The sequence below is a fragment of the Jaculus jaculus genome, chromosome 8, assembly GCF_020740685.1.
Source record: "Jaculus jaculus isolate mJacJac1 chromosome 8, mJacJac1.mat.Y.cur, whole genome shotgun sequence".
Taxonomy (NCBI): domain Eukaryota; kingdom Metazoa; phylum Chordata; class Mammalia; order Rodentia; family Dipodidae; genus Jaculus; species Jaculus jaculus.
In genome coordinates this window covers 105,556,221-105,577,425 of record NC_059109.1, presented here as the reverse complement: position 1 = coordinate 105,577,425, position 21,205 = coordinate 105,556,221, and the positions used below count along the sequence as shown (strand labels likewise).

Sequence of the window (21,205 nt, the reverse complement as noted above, 5' to 3'; positions counted from 1 at the left end):
AACTGTTCTGAGGAGTCATGAACAAACTTCTACTCACCGCAGATAGACCACCAACAATAGCAACAAAGAAATGATTACACCCAAGGGTGGCTTAGTGAGCCAATGAGTTTAATTGGCTTACAGAAGCATGGGTGAGGGGTTACTTACAGAGACACGGGAAACTAACTTATGGACAGCTATACCACTGAAGAAAATATCTTCCTCCCACCTCCACCTAACAGCCACTGTTACTTGTCTATATATAGCCTTGGGGAGGAATGGGGGCTGGTGAGCCTTCTCACCTAGTAACCTTTAACTGACTATGGATCCTTGGTGGGGGGCAGAGCCTTGGGAGCCCCTCTCCCAGCAGAGTCAGTCTTGTGCAGGCCTCGTAGGTAATCACATCTCACAGTTCAAGAGGGCAATGGGCATGCCATTCTCAGAGAACAGCATTCCATAATCCCTTTACAATCAACTGAATCAAGCGGAGCCAGCAGTTCACTATGTCTCCCTGGCTGTCACCTCCATCTAAGCTGGTGCCGCTTTGCAGATCCACAGCCCTCCTTGAGTGTTCCTACAGTGCACACAAGTGTCACCTGAGTCTAAGAACAACACCAAGGCCAGATTTAAGCGAATTTGAAAACATTGCCCTGAGGGATGGTAATATGTTTTTGTTTTAGTGAGACGGGATGGGACTTCTTAGTTCCTGCGCTCCTTATGCTCGGAGCCCAAGTGATCCTTCTGTCAGAGTGTATCTAGACTGAGACATTTTGCCGTACATAGCATTAATTGGTTAATTTTTTATTGACAGCTTCCATAATTATAGACAATAAACCATGGTAATCCCCCCCCAAAACACTCTCCTCTTTGCACCTCCACTCTCCATCATATCCCCTCCCCATTTCCATCAGTCTCTTTTATGTGGATGTCATCATCTTTTCCTCCTATTACGATGGTCTTGTGTAGATAGTGTCAGGCACTGAAAGGTCATGGAGATGCAGGCCATTTTGTGTTGGAGGAGCGCATTAGTCGGTTAATTTTAAATCAAGTCTCTGAAAACAGCTGATCTTAAAAAGTCATTTTTTTGTTCTATGACAGCAGTTATACTCCATCACGGACAATGAGAGGACAGGTCAATGATGTGTAGCAGTGCGCCAGCCGACAGAAATGGCCGGGTGCAGCACAGGGCTGCCAGTAGGCATGGAGCTCAGAAGAATGGATTCTGTAGTTTTATAATTATCCTGTGTCTGTGAATGGGATTCTGTGGTGTGTATGAGCTACAGTTTATGTAAATACTCACCTGCTCAGTGGCATCTAAGACGGCTTCGATTTTTACTATTTACACATAAAGCTGCTAAAATTTTTCTTTCAGGTGTTTCTGTGAGAATAACTTATTTTTTTCTGAAGGAAACATGAGCAGGAAGGCCACACTAGGCTTAGATTTATAGGAAAAGGTCAGACTGTTCCAGAGTGTTGGCATCACGTAACACGACCTTCAACAAGAGCTGAGAGGTACACTCTTTCTACATCTTCACCAGACTTGGAGGTTGACACTGCTGTTCAAAACATATTCTGTTTGTTTACTTATTTGAGAAAGAGAGAGTATGAACATGCCAGTATCTGTTACCACTGCAAAGGAACTCCAGATGCATGCTATATTTCGTGTGTCTGGCTTTACTGAGGAATACTGGGGAATTGAAGCCAGGCTAATAGTCTTTGCAAGCCAACACCTTTAACTGCTGGTAATTCTCTCCAGACCAACACACTACTTTTTATTTTAGTCATTCTCTGTGTGGGGATGTCTCCATGTGGGTAATGATATTAAATACATCTCTGTATTAATATTTGCTGTCTGCATAACCTTTTGGGTGTTGGGTCTTTCCCTTGTAGTCTAATTAGATTGTTATCACTGATGAATTTGAAATAGTCTTTAGGTAAATTAAGTGCTAGTTGTTTGATGGATATGAGATTTACAAATATTTACTTTAACTTTATAGCTTGTTCATTCATCCTCTTCATGTGAACTTTTGCTAGCAAAATTTTAAAGTTTGATATAAAAAATTAACTTTTTCTTGTTTTTAAAAATTATTTATTTATTTACTAGAGACAGAGAGAGGGAAAGAAAGAGAGAAGGGGAGCGCCAGGGCCTCTAGCTACTGCAAACAAACTCCAGACATATGTGCCACCTTGTTCATCTGGCTTGTGTGGAATCTGGAGAATCAAATCTGGGTCCTTGGGCTTCATAGACAAGAGACTTAACCACTAAGCCATCTCTCCAGCCTCTTTTATTATTTTTAATCAAGTCTAAGAATCATTTATTATATATACTATATTCATATACATAGTAATATTTTCCTGTGTGGTGCAGTCACCTTCTTGTTGTTGGCACAAAGCACCCAACCAAAACCAGCTGGTCAGAGGAAAATTTTTATTTCACTTGTCATCTTGAGGGCAATGGCCTTAACTGCTAAGCCATCTCTCCAGCCCAGGAAGAGTATTCTTATCATGAGGTCTTGCTTTACCATATGTAGTCTATGCTCTGGCAAAATATAATGATTAGGTACATTTTATGAAAGATTTAAATTAAGATATGTTTAAGGCCTAAGTATTATCCCATCTTAATGATTTTTATGATACTATTTAACCAACAAGACTTTTAAAAAAATGGCATCAATTAAGGAAATCTAGCCAGGGAGGAAGAAAAAGTACATATTAATAGAAATATATTCAGAAGCATTTTTAAGATAATATGAAAGACATCCTAAAGAAAACAGAGGCACAAGTGCTGAGACTTGATGGAGCACCAGGACCCACCATGTGTCCTGAGAGCTGTCATTGGCTCCACTCCTATTCACTGATTCCCGCCTGCTCTGGGTTCCTGGCTGTCCCCACTCAGCGCGCTAGCCGACAGTCTTCCTCTGACCTTAGTCCTAAAATGTTCTTCCAATCCTAAAATGTTCTCCTTTGATGGATTCATTACAGAATGACATCGAGAGCCCAGAATCACCTCCCAGTGCTGCACTTTGTTTCTTGCTTGTGGGTGGGCATGCTTTTCTTCCTTTAGCACTAAGAGCAGAAGGGCCCCAAGCCCACAGAGTGGTGCATCCTAGCTGATCCCATTGCCTGTGCTCTCTCAGGCTGGAGCCTCCCCTTGGGTTCTGGCTCTTGCAGGCAGAGTCAGTGTGGTGGCTACTAATGGGATGTATGACTTAGCCTGGGTCTTCCCAGGTTTTCTGCTCTTGTTTCCAAACTCTCCAAACTAGAGATGACCCCTGAGCTTTCCACCTCCAATGAAGTGAGACCAGGCCATGGAGGATCTGCAAATGCAGGAGAGTGGCTGAACCTCTCCCACACTGACCACTATTACCCAATCACTGGAGGTAGCAAGAGGCTGTGGCTGCTTTTACATTTTTTGGTTCAGCATGGAAATTTTGATGTTGTATTCCCCATGAAACTGTAACTGGACAGAGACAGCTGTAAAAAAAAAATTTAAGAAAGGCATTGACACCTGTTCCCTTGGGGATAGCCCAGAGCTGAACTAGGGAGGGCAGAACACCAGCCTCCCTGGTAACCACTGTGGGAGCAGCAGGAAGTGGGCTGGGGTTGTAGGAGTGGTTAACAGAACCATGATTAGGAAACAGAAGAGGCGCCACCAGCAGGCTCACCAGACCCCCTGACTGAGCCAGGTGGGCAGCCCAGAGGCCACTTGGAAGATCCTGGCCAATCTAATGTCCCAACATTAGTACTGACTTCTGCACTGTAGCTGCCTGCTCCCTGGTCCCCCTGGCTTCAGATTGATCATGTTCACCTTGCTCTTGAGACCTAACAGAGGATATCTCTTGCCTGGTCTTTATCTCACTCCCCTACATTCAGCAGAAGAAGCCTGGTGGGGCTCCCCCATCTCCTTTGCTTGAGTGTGCAGATCCCATGATACTCCTAAACCAGTGTGGAGCCTGAAGCAGATAGAGGCTGAGGAGAAGCCCCACTGTGTCCCTTCAGGCCCCACCCTAGGCCTTGTGGCACTGTGGCATCTGCTCCCGGTGACAGCAACATCGTGATACCCAACAGGAACAGTCCCTCCTACTGTTGTCTCTCTGTCAAAAAAAAAAAAAAAAAAAAATAGAACAATGGCTTAAGTCTTTCATAATCTGAAAGAAGCTCCCTCCAGGATAGGATGTTCTTGCTATTTTTAGAAATCTTACTTTTTAGAAATTCTAAAGAAGTCCACTGAGGGGATATAGCCAGGCAGATGGTGTGACACAGGTGTTTTGGGATCTGGAAGGGAGTCCCAAGTAACCTTCTCATTTGAAATAGCTCAGAGGTGAGGTTAGTGACCATATCTGAAGTTCAGAGTCATATCCCTATCCTCAGGACACCAGGAATGGGCAAGAAGGAGGTAATTACTAAACCTTGATATTCTGGAGTTTCCTTTACCCACTACTGTACCCTGATTGCCCCCTCAGGGCTTCATCTGGTTCTCCGTCACTACCCAGCCCTGGGCAACACAACTTAGCCTCCAGAACAAGGCCGATGCTGGTGTGGCACTGCCTGGGACCCACCCACGTGCCTGGCTGTGGGCAGCTCCACCTCTGTGGATGCAGGTGCTCCCCTCAGCAGATCTTCAGCCACTGAGCTGCATCTAGTCTGCTTGTTCCCCTTATTCACCGAATGTTTGAACCTGTGTCCAGACACTCAAAATTCCTCATTATCCATCTTCATCATGCAAACTCCTTAACTAAAAACTTGTGTTTTGGGCTAGAGAAATGGCTTAGCGGATTGATTCCCCAGGACCCACATAAGCCAGATGCACAAGGGACAAATGCATCTGGAGTTTATTTGCAGTGGCTAGAGGCTCTGGTGTGCCCATTCTGTGTCTGTCACTTCTCTCTCTCTCTCTCTCTCTTGCTCACTCGCTCCTTGTAAATAAATACATAAGATGAAAAAAAATCCATGTGCTTTGAGAGCTGCTGACTGACCTTGTGGAGGAGGGAGAGACAGTTGGTAGAACTGCTCTCAGAAGTGCAGCCTCCTGGGATCTGTGCAGATGGATCATGTCCTCATTGGGACCTCCTGAGCTGACTTCAGGTGAAACAAGAAAGGCATATCTGGGCTGCTGGCTCAGGGCTTGTGCACAATTCCCCAAAGGACAGACATAAAATACCTGTGACCTTCTAGGGCACAAAATGTTGGAGATGAGCCCAAAGACACTTTAGACCCCCACAGCCTGGAACCAATGTCCATTCAGTGTGATCTGTGCTGCTTTCCAACAGCTAGGTACATTCTGACTCGGTGTTCTAAGATCCTTCTCTTGCAACCAGGGGAGTTGGACCCCCAGATATGACCTCCAAGGATCTGGCTCATGGTAAGACAGGTGAGTGCCTGTCTGGCTCCTATGAAGCCTGTGGGTCTTGGTCCATTTTCTGCCCTATAAAAAGGTTCAGGGTTTGGAGATCTTCACTGTATTCTTAGTCCTGGGCCATGCATGCTTGGTCCTTTAGGCAGTTGGATCTAACCCTGAGGTCCCTTTGGGACACACCCTTGCCATGACCATAGTATGTACCTGCTCCTGGAGTGTTTCACCTGGATACTTTCTCTCTTCTGGGAACATGTGCCATGAAGAATCAGTACCAGTTTCATGGGTCCTGATTGTGCTCAGGAGGTAAGCATCTGTGCAAATGCCGCTCAGAAGACAGGGACCAGAGGCATGATAGGAACAGTGGTCAGTTGCAGTGTTCCCCAATTGGGGAAGGCTGTGGAATCTTGAGCAGGTAGAGCCTTGCTAGAGGAAGGCTGTGGGCAGGCCTTGAAGCTTCATATTCTGGCCCTACTTCCTGTTTTCCTTCTACCCCTTGCCTGTGACTGCTGTACCGCCAGCTGTCCTGCCCCCGCCATGCCGGCCCGGCTTGATGGAATGCAGCCTCTCGACACTGCAAACTTTCATTAAGCTGTCAGGTATTTGGTCACAGCAATGTGTAAAGTAACTAATTACAAATAGATACATATATAAATACATACATACCTACATTTTTAATTCATTCGCCCACTGATCAGAACCTGTGTTGATCCTCTCACATTAGCTATTATACAAATAGGGCACAATAAATAAGTTCATCTGTTCCTTTAACATACTGACTTATACATGAAGACAGAGAGAAGAGGATTTCTGGATCATATGGTACTTCTCTCTATAATTTTTGAGGAATAGATATATATATACATACATACATATATATGTATGTATGTATGTATGTATATATATGTGTGTGTGTGTGTGTGTATGTGTGTGTGTATGAGGAAGCTCCACCTTACACTAATTTATATTCTCAGATAAGGTGGTCTTGTACTCTACCTTGCCTTTTGAATTTCCAAAATTGTCGCGACCACCTCGACCAGCAAGAATGACGCGACCTGAGAGCTCTTCTTTAAGCAGTTTATTCAGGAACCTTGAACAATCTTCTGACCCCGGGGAGAGCCGACCCACAAGCTAAGTAGTCCTGCGCTAGCCAACCCTAGCGAGCCACGTGGCCCATTCCCATTAAGGAAGCAGAATTAGTTAAGCAGCCTCAGCCAAATAAGGGCTTGTTTATCCCAGAGAGCGCTCGCTATCGGGCTAGCGGAAGGCAGAAGCCGACGCCATCTTTAGGGCGCGGCACATCGCAGCTCTCCACACAAAATTACTCACTAGCTAAGAAGAAAGAATAGCATGATGACAAGGCCACTATTTTTGTTGTCCACATTGTTACGTAAAGGTGACAGGGAAGGGTGAAAGCCTTAGGGAAGGCCAATCTGCAGAGGACAGCAACTAGCTGCACCTGCCTGGTGCGATGGAAGCTGAGCGAGCCAGCACTGAATGTGTCTTGGGAGATGGTGCAGTTACCTTCTTGTTGGGACAAAACACCTGAGCAGAAGCAGCTGATGGAAGGGATTTATTTTTGGCTTATAGTTTTAGGGGAAGCTCCATGATGGCAGACGAAAGGATGGCATGAGTGAGGCTGTACATCCCCTCTGCCACAGCAGATGGAAAACAGCAGCAGGATCTCTTTTTCAGATAGATGTAGAACCTAAGGAGAGAGCCACCCCCTCTTACCTCAAAAGGGCCCCGGCTGAAACTAAGGAAAATTGGCGAAACAAGCAAGGGTGCTGTTTTCTTGGTGAACCAGGTACCAGCACAAGGGTGAAGGAGAGAAACACAGAGAAAAATCAACTCCTACCAAATCGGAGTTCCAGAGACCCAGAGGCCCCCAACACCTCATCACTGAAGCAGACCAAAAATGAACCCAACATGGCTCAGGGAAATTTTGAGGAAGAGGGGGTGGAAAGAATGCCAGAGTCACATGTTGGGTCATGATATGCAGAGACATTTATCCTACCCATAACTGAGGGCTGACTCCACAATGCATGACCCATTTACATCAACAAGGAGGGACCAAGGGGAGGGAGTAAGTCATGGATGAACCTAACAATGGTACCAAACTGCCTGTACTTGCTGAATACAAAACTAATTAATAAAAAAAGAAAGAAAGAAAGAAGGAAGGAAGGAAAGAAAGGAAGGAAGGAAGGAAGGATGGAAGGAAGGAAGAAAGGAAGGAAGGAAGAAAGAAAGAAAGAGGGCTGGAGAGATGGCTTAGCGGTTAAGCGCTTGCCTGTGAAGCCTAAGGACCCCGGTTCGAGGCTCGGTTCCCCAGGTCCCACGTTAGCCAGATGCACAAGGGGGCGCACGCGCCTGGAGTTCGTTTGCAGAGGCTGGAAGCCCTGGCGCGCCCATTCTCTCTCTCTCCCTCTGTCTGTCTTTCTCTCTGTGTCTGTCGCTCTCAAATAAATAAATAAAAATTAAAAAAAATAACACTTTAAAAAAGAAAGAAAGAAAGAAAGAGAGAGAGAGAGAGAGAAAGAAGATAGCAGCAAGAGAGTGAGCCAACTAACACTGGCAAGCTGGGGCAAATAGCCCTGAATGTGCTCCCTCAGCAGTGAACCGGCCCCAGCAGCAAGGTTCCACCTCCCAAAGTGTCACCAGCTGGGAATCAAGTATTCAGAATATATGAGCTTATGGGGGACAGCTAATTCAAATACCACATTCTTCCTTTGCCCCCATAAATGGATGAGCAACATTAATGTAAAATGTAATGTTTAGTCCAACTGACTTATCCTCTGCTGATGGTAATTTGGGATACAGATCCTTCCTGAAGGCAGTGTGTGATTGAGGGTGGGCTTAGGGGTGTTACAGCCAGCTCCCCTTTGCTAGATAGAGTTTGGCTCACTCTCTTGCTGATGTTTTCCACGTGCTGTGGCAGAAGTGATATCCAGCCTTGCTGCTCGCATCACCCTTTCCCATGCCATCGGGGAGCATCTCCTCAAGACTGTAAACCAAAAATAAATCCTTTCCTCCTTCTGATTGGATTTGGGTGGTTTTTTTGAGAAATATTGAATACTTGATTTTTAATAACATATAGAATACAGTTCTAACCTGCTGTATCTACACACATATCATTTACATGAAAGTTTGTGGTTACCAAAGTATCAAGTTTATTATCTAAATATGTTTATTATCTAAATGGTATCTAAATATATCAACTACTACAGCAGCCATTTTTGTGTTTTCAGTGCATATCTCCTAAAACATTTTTAGGTTTCATGAACTTGTTTTGTAAAATATTAAACTTATGTGTTAACTAGATGTTAATAGAAACGATGTCATATTCATGTTGCTTTGTGAGGATGTTGGGTTTTCCAGCTTTGCAAATAAGGTGCTGATATAATTCTGTGCAGTGGACAGGAAAGGTGTGATGTAGAGAATGAGAAGAATTCAGCTATGTCCTGCTCAAAGTAGCATTCAGGGCTGGAGAGATGGCTTAGTGGTTAAGGCACTTGCCTGCAAAGCCAAAGGACCCAGGTTGGATTCATCAGGACCCACGTAAGCCAGATGCACAAGGTAGCACATGCATCTGGAGTTTGTTTGCAGTGGCTGGCTGCAACAGAAAATTGGTACCAGAGGACTTGGATTATTGCTGCTACAAATCTGACTGTATGGCTTTTGGCCTTTTGTAAATGATTTTCCAGATAATTGTGGACTTGAAACCTTGGCTGAAGAGACACCTTAGAATTCTGAAGGCAGAGTTTGATGGGCTATTCTGGTCAGAGTTTTAAAACCTAAATGCAGAAAAAACTGTGGACTGTGTAGGTTTGGCTTATAAGAAGAAAGAGCTCTGTCTGGACAGGGCTAGAAGTAGTTTAATATAAGAGGATATCTGTGCTCTTCCCATGTTCCTGAGAATTTGTGCAGGATTGTGTTGCATAGAAATGGGCTGGTGTGAACATATGGATATGGCACAGAAAGAAATGAGTGTTTTGGGCTGCAGACAGCACCTGTTCAGCTGCAATTGTTTGACAGGCTGTTTTGAAAGGAGCCTGAATGCTGAAGAAGTGTCCTACTCTTCAAAGTTGGCTTTATTCCCCCCTGGATTAACAAGTTTTGTAGCCTACCTGGTACTATGGGAGTACAACAAATGCAGAAAACAAAGAGTCATTAGATTTGCAATGCAGTTTGTTTTATTAAGACGGACCCTAGTGATGTGGAGAAGGGTCATAGTCCTTGAATAGAGGCCATGGGGGCCATGGCATGGGTGAACCATAGGTTTTAGTGAAGACCCCAGGAGATTATTGAGGTGCCAGGACTGTGAGAAGGGATCCAAGGAGTGCTGCCAGCTGGGCATGAGTTGTTCCTCAGGCTGTGAGCAGCCCAACTACAGGGGCAGTATTGGAATTCCCAAGACTTCTGCACTGACTACAGATGTCGGACTTGGAGCTGCAGGGTCTTACGTTGCCGTTTGTTTTAGAGTTTGCATTGCTTCAGTCTTTTCTTGCTATCTTTCGTAGTGTGAATGTTTACTCTGTGCTCTCAGGTGGCTTTGCTTTTACAGTTCACAGTTAAGACTTGGACAGTGGGGATATTTGAACAATGTTGGGGCTGATAAAGACTATAGGGACTTTCAAAGTTGGACTGAATGCATTGTACTTTCCACCATAGATGATTGTGAGTTTATGGGGATCAGGAGCAGAATATGGTGGTTTGAATTAGGTGGCCCCCATAAACTCATGTGTTCTGAATGCTTGGTCTCTAGCTACTGGCACTTTGGGAATTAGAAGCTTGTTAGGGAGGTGTCTTCTCAGGGGGTGGGCCTATGGGTGTTGCAACTGGCTTTTCTTTGCTGCAGTGTTCTAGCTACTGTGGTAGAGGTGGCGATGTCCAGCTTCTCATGCCAAGTTTTCCCCTGCTATCATAGATCTTCCCCTGAAGTCTGCACCTTTCCTCTCACAATCTGCTTTTTTTGTGGGGTGCTTTGTGCCAGCAACATGAAAGTAACTGCAACAACCCCCAAAGCATGAGAATGGCAGTTGTGTATGGAGCAGAAAAAGAAGCAGCATATGAGTGTGAATTCAGTAAGGCAGGCAAGCAGACCTCAGTCTTCTATGCTCTCTCCAGAGCCTGGGTTGAACTCCCTCTAGGTAATCCTGTGGGGAGTCAGGAAGCTGAGGTATTCCTATGCAAGACTGGGCCCATCAACACTCCACCATGGATGGAAACAGGCTCATGAGAGAGGCCCCACTGCTCCCCGAATAGCCACTGTCAGTTAATAATAGCAGTAGGGCTGGAGAGATGGCTTAGTGGTTAAGCACTTGCCTGTGAAGCCTGAGGACCCAAGTTCGAGGCTCAACTCCCCAGAACCCACGTTAGGCAGATGCACAAGGGGGCGCACGCATCTGGAGTTTGTTTGCAGTGGCTGGAGGCCCTGGTGCGCCCATTCTCTTTCTCTCTCTCTCTCTCTCTCTCTCTCTCTCTCTCTCTCTCTCTCCCTCTTTCTCTCTCTGTCTGTCCCTCCCAAATAGAGAACAAAAAAAGAAGAAAAAAAAACAAAATATAAGAAATAATAATAATAGCAGTGGAGGAGGAGACATTTTCTTTAGTGGTGAAGCCACTCATAAGTTGCCCGTGCTCCTTCTGTGCTCACAAGCAACCCTGTTTAAACGCAGTGGAACACACACACACGTGCACACACACACTCACACACACACACACATGCACACGCACACATGACATCAAGCAACAGAGCGACTAGGTGGGAAGCAAAAAGGGTTGAGAAAGAGTAGGTGGGGAACAAGAGAAGGTAATGGAGAACAAATGTAATAAAAACACATTAGGGCTGGAGAGATGGTTTAGCAGTTAAGGCACTTGTCTGCAAAGCCAAAGGACCCAGGTTCAATTCCCCAGGACCCACGTAAGCTAGATGCATCTGGAGTTTGTTTGCAGTGGCTGGAGGCCCTGATGTGCCCCCATTCTCTCTTTCTCTTTTTCTTCTTCTTTCTCTCTCTCTCTCTCTCTTTCTCCAATAAATAAATACAATACTTTAAAATATAGTATATTCATGTACAAAAATTGTCAAAAGATAATTTTATGAAGAAAGCAATGTGGATATCCATCCTTTAGTATCCACCAGTGGCTTAAGGCTCCTTCCAGGGATCATGCCTACCCTGGCACTTAAGCCCACACCTCCAGTCAGAGGAAGTCCTCCGGTACCAAAGCTCATATGGCGCCACCTACAGTAGGCTGTCTGATGCCAGAAAATGGAATCACCCATTGTCCACCCCCAACCCATGAGGAACACGCAAGAAAGCAACAAGACTGTATAAATGCAGTCAGTGGGTCAGGTGTGGTCAAATATCTTGCACGTGACTTTACTGCTTTAAAAGGCAAAGTGAGTGAGAAGAGCATTATATTTCTTCGCACTGTTTCTTCAGCAGACTGAGATCAAAATTCCATGGTTTGGATCTAACAATGAAAGTGCAAATCATGGTCTAAAAGAGACAAAAAGCGTGGTTAATTAGTATGGGGTGGGGAAGAAGCACTTAAAGACAACAGAAATTCCTATTTCTGGGCTCTGCTCAGGAGGACTAAGAGGCATGAGGACCATGTCCCCTGCAATGCATAGATGGCCAACCTTGAACCATAAGGCAGACAATCCAGCCGTTCTCACAGATGGGTATGAACCCAGGAGCTGGCCATCCTTAGTCCAGTGTCCAGTCTCCTCCATTTCTCTGTGGCTCACGGAGCCCCTGTGCTGCCCTGATGTCTCAGTGGCTCTGCTGGAGTGAACAATAAAAAAATAGTACAAGGCCCTATGCCCTTCAGAGAGAGGAGTTCAAATCTCTGCACAGACCAAGACCCCCAAAAAAGTCCATGGTTAGGGAGCTGGATAAGATACATAGATGTGATCCCATAGTTCTTCAGAACAAGTGAGACTCCTGGCTCGTGGTGGGCAATGAGCACACTTGCTTTCCAGTCTCTCCCCTGAAAGTCCTTTATACATTTAGAATAAAGAAACAAAGTACAAATACCTTCGTGATGGTGATATATACATAATAGCCTCAAGCAAAGATGCAAATGAATTTCATTAAAATACACATAATTATATCAGTAGTTTAAAGAAGTAAAAAAAGAAAAGGTTTCTCATTATATCAATATATGTAGAGTTACACCAAAGTTAACTTAAGGATAGCCACATAAATGATGTCAAAGATAACTCCTGTGGGGATGTAATTGAGATATTGTCAAGGACTCAGAGAGACATGCCACCATTATTATCCCTTATGTATTTCAAAAGAATGTGATTTTAGAAAACATTTGTGCATACTTCCAAAGTTTAAATTTAAACCTCAAATGAGTCTGCTGAACAGACATGGAGGGTAAGGAACTTTCTGATGAATACTGACCCTTTTGTGATAACCTGACCTTCATGACAGTCCTCATCTTGGCCTAAGGCCTAGCCACACCAGGACAAATCTGGGGTGTCCCTCAACTCTGACATTAAGGTGCAAAAGACTGAACATAGGAGACTATGTTGAACATGTGGAGCAATTGGGTTGGGATACTTGGACAGACCTATGACCTCCCAGCCTTGCCAAAGAGCAACTGGCTTACAGAGTCTACCGAGAAGACTTCTTCCTGCTTCATAGCAACCACAAGCTTTCCAGTCCAATATTGAGAGAAACCTTTCAAAGTTTTCAGTGAGACAATCTTGTCATACTCTTGCCTGGGTCAACCTCTTCCAGAGGATGGTACCCCCAGACAGGGTGTTTACCAACATGAATACAATTCAAGGATAATAGAAGTGTCTAGTTAACCTTTTTTAGAGGTTCTTTACAAATGTTGACTCCTTGGAACCACCATGTTAGGAGGAATTCAATGTATAGGGTAAACAGCTCATTTTGATTTGACTGAGATGTTCTGGTTTTAGCAAGGACTGATCCATGTCCTAGGAAATCCCGGAGTCCTGACAATATAATTGGTCACTCTAAGTTTGTCCCAGAGAGGACCCAAACAGAGTAGAAATTAAGTTGAAGCAACTTTCAACCATATCAACCATCTCAGGTGATGTGGAGTGTGAGAAATACACATTTCTGGAACCTTTTTGCCTGAGCACACACCATGGGGGCAGAAAGGTTGTCTACAAGGACTTAGCCCTGACTACAGAATAGCAAGAAATAGTGAACTGGTTTTGCCTTAAGCCCATGTTTGTGCATGTTTCTCTTTCTTTCTCGCTCCCTCCCACTTTCTCTGTGTGTGTGTGTGTTAGTGGGGTGAGGAAGCTTGGTTGCGATAATAGGCAATAGAAATGGTGTTCCAGGTGTGGAATCTGACCATATATCATGGCTATAACCAAAGCAGAGTTTAAAAACAATACTAAAAAATAAAGCAACTGGGCGTGGTGGCACACGCCTTTAATCTCAGCACTCGGGAGGCAGAGGTAGGAGGAGCGCTGTGAGTTTGAGGCCACCCTGAGACTATATAGTTAATTCCAGGTCAGCCTCAGCTAGAGTGAGACCCTACCTCGAAAAACCAAAAAAAATAAAAAATAAAAAAATAAAGCAGAATTAGACCTATCTTTTTTTTCCTATATATTACAAAAATCTAACAGAGACTGTCATTTCCTTTCATCTCAGCACATACCTTTTTCAGCTTGGGATCCTGTTGAATTAAGCAGTCTTCATTTTCTCCTGAAATTTTCTTGCACATTGTTCGGGCAATTTTGACTTCAATGTAGTACTCCAGACTATCTGTGATCTGTTGATGAGTAAGAGTTAAATCAAAGGAAAAATAGTTGTATTTATGCTCCATGGCAAATAAGCATGCTGTCAGCTGCTTAGGGCAATACTGTCTGTCTGCCACCCTGCATTTTCTTGGCAAAAGTTTGGGGAATATTTGGAGAGATTCTTTGCTTGACATTTGTTTCTATTTCTCTCTATAATTTATGTGTGTTTGCATATGTCTCTCTGTGTGTAATATATGGGTGAGTGTGTGTACATGTGCACATGAGTGCACATGCATATGTGTACGCCTGTGTGGAGACCAGAGGCCAATGTCTGGAGGCTCCCTCAACCATTCTCCATCTTATTTACTGAGGCAAGCTCTCTGGCTTGAGCACAGAGTTCACTATTCAATTAGTCTAGCTAGCCAGCTTGCCCCCAAGATCCTGCTTCTGCGTCCTGCACACTGGAATTGCAGGTGGGCTGTCACACTCATCAGGCATTTACATAATTTTTATTGACAACTTCCATAATTGTAGACAATAACCCATGGTAATTCCCTACCTTCCCCTTTGAAACTCCATTCTCCCCATCTCAGTCTCTCTTTTATTTTGATGTCATGATCTTTTCCTCCTTTTATGATGGTCTTGTGTAGGTAGTGCCAGGCACTGCGAGGTCATGGATATCCAGGCCATTTTGTGTCTGGAGGAGCATGTTATAGGGAGTCCTTCCCTTCCTTTGGCTCTTAAATTCTTTCTGCCACCTCTTCTACAATGAACCCTGAGCCTTGGAAGGTGTGATAGAGATATTGCAGTACTGAGCACTCCTGTCACTTCTTCCCAGCACCATGATGCCTTGTGAGTCATCCCAAGGTCACTGACATCTGAAAAGAGAAGCTTCTCTGACCAAACGTGAGAATAGCATTAATATATGGGTATAATCATTTAAGACAAGTGCTTACTGGGCAATTTGGTGAGCATAGGATATACATTTAGCCAGACAGCAGCAGACATTACACCCCTATGGCTCCTGACTATCCCTATTGTGGCTTTCGGTATCAGGCATGTATTCCCTCCCATGGAGTTGGCCTCCAGTCCAATTAGAGAGCAGTTGGTTTCCTCACAATAGACGTGCCACTAGTGCACCTGTTGGCTTATTTGACCTGGCTGGCCAAATTTAAGGCTTGCAGTGTCCACTGTTGAATATCTTCACTGGTGATTTCTCTCTCTCTCATTGAACTGAATGCAGCATAGCATTTTCCAGCTTTCTGTTAGCTGGTCTACATGGAGGAGGTTATCAGCTCAGTTCCAGCAGGATTTCTCAGTGGCCTCGCAGCCAAAGTATGTGGAGTCATCAGCAATAGGGTCTTACCATCTATTCCTGGTGGGAAACCAAGGGCCTCAGCAATGCCCTGTAATGTTTTGGGTGCATCAGTGACCTCCTTGGCCAACAACTCACTAGAAGGTATCCCATCTCTGGCACAGAAAATTTTCTAGTAACAATCTATGGCTTCTAGGCATTCCATTGCCCAAAAAAGTAGGTTTCCATATGATTTATTTATATCCTATTAGATTTTGATTATCCCTCCTTCCACATTTTCAGTTATATGTTTACTGGAGATCTGATTTCTGGTCATCTTTCTTGTGTGGCAAGTGATTTCTCCATCCACTGAGACTTCTCTCCATCCCCTCAGTTATTTTACAGTAATGGCAACTCTCCCCAGGATTAAGCAAGTAAAACATTCCACAGTGAATCTTTTCCAAGGCAAGTTTGTTGTTTTTATTTATTGGAGCTCAAGAAACAAACAGCAGAGCTGGAGAGATTGCTTAGTGGTTAATGCACTTGCCTGCAAAGCCTAAGGACTCATGTTCAACTCTCCAGGTCCCACATAAGCCAGAAAACAGTGAGACAAGTGCACAAGGTCGCATGTGCAAACAAGAGGGTACACATGGCTGGAGTTCAATAGCAGTGGCTAGATGTCCTGGCATGCCAATTTTCTCTCTTTCATCAAAAGGAAACAAAAAGCCGGGCATGGTGGTGCACGCTTTTAATCCTAGCACTTGGGAGGCAGAGGTAGGAGGATCACCATGAGTTCAAGGCCACCCTGAGATGACATAATGAATTCCAGGTCAACCTTGGCTAGAGTGTGACCCTACCTCAGAAAAAAAAAAAAAAGGAAACAAAGAGCAGAGCAGAATCTATAGAATCTTCACATCTAGTTAACAGGTATTAGTCTGTTCCAGAACTAGAATTTCCACAGTATGTGATTCACTCCAAAGCCTTCCAGATTTCAACACCTTAGTCCACATGCTGTAATCTAGGAGAGACTCTCAGGACAGCCTACCTGCACCCAGCATCAGCCAGCATTCTTGTCCCAAGACTGCCTTATAGGAAGTGCTGTGCAGTCAGAAACCCAGGCTTTTATCATTATGAAATGCACGCCTTTAATCCCAGCACTGAGGAGGCTGAGGTATGAGGATTACAGTGAGTTCATAAGCCAGTCTGGGGCTACAGAAGGAGTTCTAAGTCAGCATGGGTTAGAGTGAGACCCTGCCTTGCAAACAACAACAAAAAATAATAAGAAAGGCACAGAATCAGATAATACCAATGAGACTTGAGGTAGGATACATTCAAGTGGACAAGCGATTTAAATATGGCAACTGGCTGAGAAGAGTCAGTTATAAATATGTCAAAAAAGAGAGTCATAAATATGAAAACACTGTAAAGGCAAGCACAGAATATTGGCAGTCTATATATAAAGCTAGATTAATATTAATAACACATAAAGCATATCTACTAATCTGTAAGACAAACAATGCAGGCGGGGAAAAAAAAGAATCAAGAAGAAAATGTGCCTCGCAGTTAAAATCAATAAGAGGCAATTCTTCCTGGTACTAAGAAATACATAATAAAAATGTGTATCTTCACATGCATCAGCTTGGCAAACATATGAAGGACAAATGTGCATTATTGTTGGTGGTGACAAGTGGCAAGAGATGTTTTTTTTGTAGCCTGTGGCACTGGCAAGAACTTAAATCTGTTTAGTACAACAGTATGCATGGAGGTCCTAGGTTCAATGCCTAAAAACATGAATAAATGATTTTAAAAATTGACTTAGGACTTGTAACACTCTTATAAAAAATTTTTTGTTTATTTTGTTTATTTGAGAGCGACAGATAGAGAGAGAAAGAGGCAGAGAGAGAGAGAGAGAGAGAGAGAGAATGGGGGCGCCAGGGCCTCCAGCCACTGAAAACAAACTCTGGTCCCGTGCGCCCCCTTGTTCATCTGGCTAATGTGGGTCCTGGAGAATCGAGCTCCAACCAGGGCCCTTAAGCTTCACAGGCAAGCACTTAACCGCTAAGCCATCTCTCCAGCCCAGGACTGCTAACACTCTTTAAAGGAGGAATTCACATTCAAAGTGTGTGTTGCAGTGTTCTATGCAAAGGAAGGCTTATTTTTGCCCTTTTCCTAGCAACAAACCTGGTGGATGAAAATACTCTGCCACATCGTTTCCGGAGATGCAGTGGTGACACTGAAGTGCATCCTTCCTTCCTTTCTTCTTTCCTACCTTGCTCCATCTCCTCCTTCCTTCCTTCCCTCCTTTTGTTTGAGCCTAGGTCTCATGTAACCCAGGACGACTATGAATCTACTACTCCGCCTCCAGCTCCTGAGTGCGGAGGCTGCAGATGCCGCCACAACTGGCTCACGCAGTGCTAGACGCTGGGCTTCGTGCACGTCAGACCAGCCCTCGACCGACGGAGCTGCATCCCCAGCCTTCCTTTCATGTTCTTCAGGATTCTGTTTTATTTTGTGCATATGTGTGTGCACACGCACTGGTGTGTGATGTTTGCATGTTTGTGTGCGAGAGTGCAGGCACACATGAGCCAGGCTGTGTGTGTGAGGTAAGAAGACTACCTTGAGTCATTCTCCCATTTTTACCTCACATCAGGCAGGGTTTCTCTACAGGCTCTCACTCTGCCATTCTTTGCTGAGCTCTCCTGCCATGAAGTTTCTGGGAAAAATCTCCCATCTCGGCTTCCCATCTCGCTGCCAGTGTTAGCATGCTCTCTATGGCGTCCAGCTTTTTACGTGAGGCCTGAGGATCAAACTCAGGGTCTTTAAGTTGAGCAGCAAGAGCTTTAACCACTGAGCAACATCCCCAACCCTCCTTTAATTGTTTAATTCAACAACTTGTAAGCAAACTCTAGAGCTTTTGTGTTAACTAGAGATCAAGTTTCTTAACCTCAGCACCACATAAATCTTGGAGCTAGATCCTTCTTTGCTTTGGTGGCCTGGCTGTGATAGGATAGTTAGTAACTTCCCATGCCCCGACTTACTGGACATGAATCACAATTATTCTAACTGTGACAGCCACAAGTGTCTCTAAGCATTACCAAAAATCTAGAGAGCAAGACCATCCATGGCTGACAACCATTACTGAATTTCAAGTAAAACAGATGTTCCTTGACTTATACTATATTCCAAAAAAATCATATGTTGAAAATATTATAAGTTACTACCACTATCCAACACCGCAAGAGAGTATCGTACTACACATTTCTAGCACAGGTTTCTATTGGATGCATGTGACTTTTACACCGTTATTAGTTCAGAAGTCATTAAATCATATTATTGCAACTCAGAGACCAAATACACTTCCAAGTTAAAATTATAGTAAAGGGGCTGGGGAGATGGCTCAGTGGGTGGCAGAGGACTTGCTGCACAAGCATAAGGTCCAGAATTTGGATTCCCAGCATCCACATAATAGTCAGGTGCAGCAGTGAGTGACTATGATTCCAGTGCTGGGGAGGCAGAGACAGGAGGACCCCTGTGGCTTGCCGGCTAGCCAATCTAGCCGAGCCCATTGGAGAGGAAGGTGCTGAACTCGTTCCCGATTGTCTCTCTCCTTTGCAATCATGGGCATGCACCCTGTGATGACAGAACACAGTTACAAAGGCGGTCCTGTGAGAGTCTAGCAGAGATGGAATATTCCTATTGCCTGATACCATGGCGTGCATGGGATCACAAATGTGATGCTGCTGCTGTGAACAAGCCCAGTGTGCTGCCAATGATATGAAAGGATGGTGATATGGTTATGGGCAGTACATAAAATTTAGAAATACTGATGATTATAAGACAATAAGTAACTATGTTTTCTGTTTGTGCCTTTGCTATACTATTATCATTAGAGTGTCCTCCTACTTATAGAAAGAATGTCTACTGTAAAGTACCACACCATGTGGTACCAGTAGCAGGGTCATATCCTACGGTGATGACAAGCGACTGACCTCTGTCATCTATGCATATGTAGGGAATTCACACATGATAAATGCACCTAGTGAGGCATTCCTCAACACATCCCCATCATTAAGCCACCTGTAACTGCAGTGAGCAATCCCTGCAGGGATTTCCCCACAAATACTCCCCCACCAGTGGTTGTGGAATTCACTGATGACCTCTGCCTGATCTGTTTAGTATCATAAAGAGGTGACTTCCAAGGCTGGGGAGATAACTTAATTGGTAAAAGTTCTTGTGACACAAACATGAGGCCCAGAGTTTGGACTCCCAGAACCCACACAAATGTTTGATGCGAAGGTACACATCTGTGACGGAGGAGTGCTCAGCACTGACACATCTCTATCACACCTTCCAAGGCTCAGCGTCCTTTGCAAAAGAGGTGGCAGAAAGAATGTAGGAGCTGAAGGAAGGGTAGGACTGCTTACAGCGCAATAGTCCCGAGAGAAATTGGCCTCAATATCCATAACCTCACAGTGTTTGGCACTCCTTCACAAGACCGTCATAACAGGAGAAAAAGATGACATCAAAATAAAAGAGAGACAAACAGAGAGATAGAGGGGATATGGTGAAGTGTGAATCTGTGAAGGAAAAAGTGGGGGAGGGAAGGGAATTATCTTGGTTTATTGTCTATAGGTATGGAAGCTGTCAATAAAAAATATGTACACATCTATAACCCCATGGCTCCAGAGGCAGAGAGACAAGAGGATCCCTGGATAAGCTGGCTGGCTAGACTAGCTGATTCTGTGAGCTTTGCTTTCAGTGAGTGGTCTTGTCTCAGTAAGGCTGAGAGCGATCAAGGAAGACATCCAATGTTGGCCCCTGGCCTCCACACTCATGTGCACACTGTGCCCATGTGCACACACATGTGCCCACATACACATGCATGCACAGAACACACACATACAAGTGCAAAAAGTAGTAAGTTTAAAAGAGGTTGTTTGCTAAGTATGTCATTTCTCTTACACCAGTGGGTCAGTTAGCATCTTCCTATGAAGAAGAGATGTCCCCTCTGCCACGGCTGGCCTCAGTGTCCTTGCTTGTCCACTGCGTTGTAAGCAGTCTGTTCCTGTCATTCTCGTTGCTAGTGGTGCTCAACTGGTCCCAAACATGGCCCCATCAAGCTGCCTTTTGGGCTCTGACCTCTACTTTTTGATGTGACTGTAATCAGTTTTAAGTTATTTTAATGAATATTTTGTTTCATCTTCATCATCCTGGACTAATTTAAAAAATGACATCTAATTTTCATTCAAAGCCTTCTAAATTGAAGTTAATATATTCAAGCTAGAGGCATCTTTTGACCCTGTTTCTATTCCTGTTGCAATAGCCATCAAAGCTATAGACCTTGAGTTCTGTCCCAGTTGAGACTGAAAATGAAGGCAAAGGACAGACAGTCCACCCACCTGCTCCTTGGATCTCAGGATGTCCACAACCTTGAAGCTGTACTGGTCTTTGCTGGCCTTGTTAAATTGTTTCATAGAATACCAGACTGCCTGCTTCACATAGACATAAGTCTTGGAGATGTCTTCAAATGGCCTCACCACCTTTGTTGAGCCCCAACCTTGGACACCTCTGGACACAAGGACCACAGTAACCACCAAGAGGAGCAAGGCCTGGTAGCTTCTGGCCATAGTGCTTCAGCCAAGGGGGTATAGGCAAAGTTTCTTCTGTCCTTCCAGAGGTAGGGTGGATCTAGCCTTCAAGGGCTCTGTTGGCTCTGCGGAAATGTGGATTTTCTTACACCAGCTCTTCCTGGAACTGTTGCAGGGTAAAAGGCATGTCAGCATCATTGTGATCCTTAAATATACACAAAATGTATTTTTGGTATTAATTCTTATTTCTGGCATGCAGC

At 44.4% G+C, this 21,205-nt stretch overlaps 1 protein-coding gene across 1 annotated transcript; it reads right to left on the bottom strand.

Moving 5' to 3' along the window:
- Nucleotides 1–11,745: 11,745 nt before the first annotated feature.
- On the bottom strand, nt 11,746–20,984 carry LOC101605173 (cystatin-13-like). Its single transcript, XM_004668750.1, has 3 exons — nt 20,757–20,984; nt 13,982–14,095; nt 11,746–11,829 (listed from the first exon to the last, which is right to left on the bottom strand). The coding sequence occupies exons 1-3, from the start codon at nt 20,982–20,984 to the stop codon at nt 11,746–11,748; spliced, it is 426 nt and encodes a 141-aa protein (XP_004668807.1).
- Between the last annotated feature and the right edge of the window lie 221 nt (nt 20,985–21,205).

Excerpts from the sequence above, each read along its gene's own strand:
- LOC101605173 (XM_004668750.1), bottom strand. The coding sequence starts at position 20,984 with ATGGCCAGAAGCTACCAGGCCTTGCTCCTCTTGGTGGTTACTGTGGTC. Across the intron at positions 14,096-20,756 it reads TCCTGAGATCCAAGGAGCAG|ATCACAGATAGTCTGGAGTA; the intron begins GTGGGTGGACTG and ends ACTCATCAACAG. Across the intron at positions 11,830-13,981 it reads AGGATCCCAAGCTGAAAAAG|ACCATGATTTGCACTTTCAT; the intron begins GTATGTGCTGAG and ends TGTCTCTTTTAG.